This window comes from Oryza brachyantha, chromosome 1 (genome assembly GCF_000231095.2).
Source record: "Oryza brachyantha chromosome 1, ObraRS2, whole genome shotgun sequence".
In the NCBI taxonomy this organism is placed as follows: Eukaryota; Viridiplantae; Streptophyta; class Magnoliopsida; order Poales; family Poaceae; genus Oryza; species Oryza brachyantha.
In genome coordinates, this window is record NC_023163.2 from 16,776,636 (window position 1) to 16,782,247 (window position 5,612).

At 40.7% G+C, this 5,612-nt stretch overlaps 1 protein-coding gene across 1 annotated transcript; it reads right to left on the minus strand.

Moving 5' to 3' along the window:
* Positions 1–248: 248 nt before the first annotated feature.
* LOC102713152 (peptidyl-prolyl cis-trans isomerase CYP57) lies at positions 249–5,373 on the minus strand. The gene is made up of 11 exons (XM_006645971.3): positions 5,063–5,373; positions 4,645–4,823; positions 4,444–4,542; positions 4,200–4,303; positions 3,977–4,121; positions 2,261–2,483; positions 2,012–2,051; positions 1,295–1,508; positions 988–1,131; positions 726–878; positions 249–589 (listed from the first exon to the last, which is right to left on the minus strand). The coding sequence occupies exons 1-10, from the start codon at positions 5,280–5,282 to the stop codon at positions 738–740; spliced, it is 1,509 nt and encodes a 502-aa protein (XP_006646034.1). The 5' UTR covers positions 5,283–5,373; the 3' UTR covers positions 249–589; positions 726–737.
* Positions 5,374–5,612: the final 239 nt, after the last annotated feature.

Below are 5,612 nucleotides of genomic sequence, written 5' to 3' on the forward strand. Positions count from 1 at the left end.
TGTAAAATAAAAGATCCAGTACCATGCCTTGTTAACACAAGAAGAAAGCTAGGCGAAATGCAAATGTCATTTAGGCCTGATGAGTGATGAACCGGGAAAAGCACTTCATCCACGTTGGCAAATCATGCTACAGGCTGTTTATTTGAGACTAGTCAAACTCTAATCGCTCAAGCCTGCAACGTTAGTGATGCCTGCCTGTGACAACGTCGAACTGTTATTTCCGAGATAAACCAGATCACTTATGTGGTCATCTAAATAAATTATTCTGTTGCACATGATAACATGAAAGAAACTAGAAAAGAGAACCACTGCTCCTTAACAAGGATGTTATGAACCTTAGCAAATGTTAACAAGAGCGTCTAAAACAAAGAAGGCTGTCGACAATAGTACCAGAAAAAAAACGGTTTGAATTGTACAATTGTTATTTACAGTTTCATTGACAATTATACAAATGTTCAAAACACTAGTCTACAGGTGGTCCCTCTACCATAAATCATATCATACCATCCGAAACAGTGTACAATTAACACGACCAAAGCTGCAGCCGCGGCACTGATATGAAATGAGAAATCTTTTCCACGATGCAGCTCTGAGAGGGAAACAAAGGTTAAATTATTGCAAGCTGGAAAAGTCAGAAAGGCCTACTACCATCAAGACCCATGATGAAAGAAAGTTTTGGGTACATGTAAGTGTTAAGCTAGCTTATTAAGGAAACAATATAGCACCTCAAGCAGCGGTCAGGTCAGAGATCTGCCTGCCCATTCACGCTCTCTCCGCTTAAGCTTTGCTTGCATCTTGTTGAATTTTTGTTTTCCTTTCTCCAGAAGAGGATCAACCACTACATAGTCATCTGGATCATCTTTCCTCGTCATTCCGTCCTGTAAATATCAGAATATAGCTCAGGCTAAATCCTCACACAATGAATCTATCTACTATTTATGTGCTCAAAAGATGAGAGAATGAACAGGAGGGGATGTGTTAGCATACCTTAGAGGAATCAGGTTTAAAAGTCAACCGGTTGCTGTGCCACCCTGTGTAATCCTCCACTTCATCACCCTTATTTTCTGTGTTACTAGTTGCAGGATTCTTACTGAGAAAGGAAGCCTTAAATTTCTGTAACTTCGCTAAAGTCTAACAAGAAAAACATCAGGTAAGAAACATTGCACAACTCAACTTAGAGAACGCAAAAGCTAACAGGTAGGTGTGATGTTAATCAGATTATGAATAGGCATGAACATCTTGGCATGGTATAAAAAGAAGTTAAAATTACAAGCAAGCAAAAAAGAATCGCTACCTCATCTTCACGACCTTGAAGACGGCGCCTTTTCTGTTTTTTCAAGTGTTTCTCTTGTTCAGCTGGATTCAGTAGTTGCAAATTAGCATCTCCTGTGGACATTCTTTCTGCACTGGCTTCTGAGCCAATGCCTTTTTTCTTCATAGAAAGTTTTCGAGACTTGGTTGACCGGTGGTCTTCATCATCATCGTCATCGACATTATCGTCGTCACTCCTGCAAATATCACATCGGTAAAAATTTAGTAAAACCATTGAAATCTCCCTTAAAATTATGTTTATAAATCCAGAATGCCATGGTCCCCTAATTCTGAACAACATTATGGTTAAAGGACGCACATAAATAAACCACATTTCTAAGATTGATTCTGGTTATAAATAAGAAAAAACGCAAGATAGCGTACATTTGGAGCTTCAGACAGATTCTTGTATAAGCCTGGATATTAGTTTGCCAATTACCAAATGTAAATATCGGTACCAACTGACATTTCAGACCATAATAACGTAATAATGTATAAGAGAGGGACTCCAAGGGGATACATGATAGTTGTGCAATGTTCTACATGGTGATGTTGAAAAAGAGTATATTATAGTTATTTAATACTATTACATAGCCTACAGGCCTTAAACTAACCAACCTTTTCAACATTACAACAGCTATTTCAATACATGAAGATATGTTATGGATAATGTTACACACAAATACAGTAGATAATTAACCTGTGAGCTGGTAACTCCTTATCTTTACGGTGTGCTTTATCTGTACCAAGCAACAAAATAAAGTGCATTAGTTTTCTAGCCAATATTAAACCATCATAATGCATAAGTATTATGGAGAAAAAAATTGTAAACATTGGCAGGAAATAGCAGATCACTGCCTGCCAAAACTGTTACAGTACTATCAAAGTGTTCCACAGTTGGACATTGATGGTTTCTAAAAGGAAAAAATAAATATGAAAGATCAGTTACCTGTTTTTTTGGAGGTTTCACTAGGGCGAATGTCCCCAAGCTCCCTGCGTTTTCTTAGAATTTGAGAGCGCATTCTGTTATCAAAATCCTCCTCATTCTCATCGTCAGGATAATCATCTGTTTCTGAATCATGTTCTGGCTCTCTGAAGTCAGATTTTTTCGATACTAAAGCCTCCCTGACAGATAGAACGGTCTCCTTTTTCTTGTCCTCTTGCTCCTTGGACTGCAACATTGGAATAAGCACAATGGAATTTACATTTAACAGGATGTTAAACTACTTAATACAGTAAATTCTGAAAATTACTATCCAAAATATCTCATGTAGAAAAATGCGAGCATCAAACGTGAAAAATTCTGGGAAATACTAGTGCTCCCAAATTTTCCATCCACTTCCTTAACATCCATTTTGGTGAGACAAAATCCAAATAGGACAGTTTTTGCCCTTCCAAAAGTATCCGTGGAGGGATGAGCAACGGAGTAAAATAGATTATGAATTTAATAATTACATAAATTAGCCATATTATATTTAATTTCAAAACAAAAAATGTTTGCTTTAAAATTATGAAATGTTTTCCTAGTTACTGACTTGAAAAAATCCAAAAATTCACATAAGCTGATATTTAAAAATACTTAAAATTTTGGCATGTTACAAGGGTGAAACTGCCTAAGTAAGAATATAGGAAAACAAAATGAAATTAAAAGGCACGACGTAAGGGGCAAGATGGGCACTTCATGTTCATGCCGTTAGGATGGAAAATGTGACAGTAATTGGTATTTATCAGAATATAAAATGTTTGTGATGGCATCTTGCTACTTCAGACCCTCCAAACAAGTTGATTCTTAACATAATATAAAGGTGGCATTGTAGTTGCAAAATTTGAGCAGAGTAACAGCGTATGCCCAAAAGCAACAAAAGACAGATTGTGCATCATTGATGAACAGCATATAAGAGGAAACCAGATCATAAATGAGACAATCCCTATTAGTACTAAGTACAGAGTGATTTTGCGGTGACAGCATATTTTCTGGAAAATAAAGTAAGGCATCCTTTAATAAAAAGGAATTTCCAGGATACGGTTCAATTCCTGCAGGAATCAGGCATAACAATTCACGTGTTCCAAAGGACGCCTAATATTTGGCTCAGTTTCTTGTAAGTAGATACTTGGCTATGAAGTATGAACTAGTGGGAACTGAAATACAAATATAAATAGCTCAAGTAGACCATCTTCCTTGATAAAGTAGAAAAAAATGGCACATCAAGTCCTGTTTTCATACTGTAAGAGCAATTATGCTGAAAAATTGTCCTCCAAGAGACTAACTATTTGACTTGCCATACCATTTGAATGGCCAAACATGCCTCCTCAATGGTCAAATCTAGCAAGTCATCCTCCCACCCAGTAGGATTGCTATTTGTGGGTCCCACATGGCTGGGTCCACAAGTCATCGTCCTAGCCGTTAGGATTTGGAGAGTGAGGATGGAGAGTCTGTTGTAGTGCACATCAATTTGGAAATGTAATATTTTGACATGACTATCTAAATTAAGATTTGGAGAGTCAAATTTTAGCCATTCTTTTGGAGATGCTTTAAGGCTCTGATACATTAGCACTACTGAATAGTCCGTTTTCTCATATTATTGCTACTGTGGTATGTTCACTGGTCAATTGCCAATATAAATGTACCATAAAAATTTCTTTCACTGCAAGTGATAGTACTTACTAGTTGTTCATCCTGTGGTTCCCCTTTAAGAAACCGGGGATCATCCAACACATCATGAATACTTTTAATTTTGTCCTTCCCAGAGGATGTTGCCTCATTCTCCTCCTCTTCTACTTCGTCTCCAAACGAAAGCACATTAAGTTGCCTGTATGATGAATAAAACAAGTCAAAACAAGTGCACATCTATATTTTCGAGGACGACATATAAAGGCAGTCAACTTACTTAACAGCTTTCTTCTTTGGTTTCGCCTCAGTATCCAACTTGGCCGTAGGCTCAGTCTTCTTAAGTTGTCTTGGAACAATATCATCAAACGGGTTCCAAAGCACCTTCAGAAATAGAGCAGAGATAGCCAACCATTAAATAAGTTGGTTTTACCATAAGTAGTTTGAGAAGTGTATTATATTATCAAATTGTAGATACCATAACAAAGTGGAAGAGCACCAAAAATGGGAGAACAAAAGACAACCTCAACTGAAAGAATTTTCTGTGGGTACACAGGTCGATCATCCTTATCTGTCTCACCATCAGCCAAGGCTAAAAGGTTGAAAATAGAATCGCCGGTGACCTGCATACAACATCATAACCAACCATAATCACCCTAAAATCTAAATGAAATGCATAGCCCCAAGCACTGTCCAGCGGTCAACACTCAAGGCAAACACGGTACCTTCCCAAAGATGGTATTCTTCTTATCGAGCCATTCGCAACGGTCGAGGCTGATAAAGAATTGGCTTCCGTTCGAGTGCGGCGTGCCAGCATTGGCACACGCCACTAAACCCCTGTGGTTAAACCTCAAGCGTGAATGGAACTCATCCGCAAACGGGGCACCATATATGCTCTCACCCCCTGCAGGGTAGGAATTGGACACAAGCATCAGCTTCAATTCAAAAGCACTATACAATTCCCCAATTACATAACGGCTCATACGCAAAACACTAACACAATCCGTGATCAACCAGTCAGCATATTCCAAGCTTTCGGTCACACCATTCGCTCAAGGTAGAAATTCTGATCAGACTAATCAGTACAGTACGGAATCACAAACCCTAGATAGGAAAAGGCTTAATAAGGACTTGGGATCTCACCGGTGCCGGTGCCGGTGGGGTCGCCGCCCTGGACGAGGAAGGACTTGATGACGCGGTGGAAGAGGGTGCCGTCGTAGTAGCCCTCGAGGCAGAGCTGCACGAAGTTGCGCGCCGCCTTTGGGGCCTCCTTCGGCCACAGCTCGATGTCGAGCGGGCCAGCCGTCGTCTGCACCACCACCTTGCCCTTGGTCGGCGGCTCCAGCACGTACACCGACGACATCTTCCCGACCTCCTCCTCTTCGTCTCCGCCGCCGCCGCGTTGCTCCGCCTAGGGCTCGCGCTCCGCCGGCGGGTCGGCCCGTCCGGCTGTCCCGATGGGATTGGCTGTGGCTGCGCCGGCGGTCGGGTTCGTGTGGCCGTCGTTGGGCCGGACCTGACCGGGTTTGATGCCCTGAGGCTTAGGAGGCCCAAAATTTCCGGCCCATTCCCGTGACGGACGGACCAAAATCAAGGGCACTGACGGGCGAAGACTGAGGCCCATCCCGCGTTCTTTTTCAGCCTCTGGAGCTTAGACTTGTTTGTTTCACTCCAACTTTTTTTAAGTTTATAT

What these genes read in the sequence shown, in the direction of transcription:
- LOC102713152 (XM_006645971.3), bottom strand. Translation starts at nt 5,282, where the DNA reads ATGTCGTCGGTGTACGTGCTGGAGCCGCCGACCAAGGGCAAGGTGGTG. An exon ending in CCAAAGAAGAAAGCTGTTAA is followed by an intron (nt 4,122 to 4,199) that starts GTAAGTTGACTG and finishes TTCATCATACAG; the next exon opens with GCAACTTAATGTGCTTTCGT. An exon ending in TGAAACCTCCAAAAAAACAG is followed by an intron (nt 2,052 to 2,260) that starts GTAACTGATCTT and finishes TGCTTGGTACAG; the next exon opens with ATAAAGCACACCGTAAAGAT.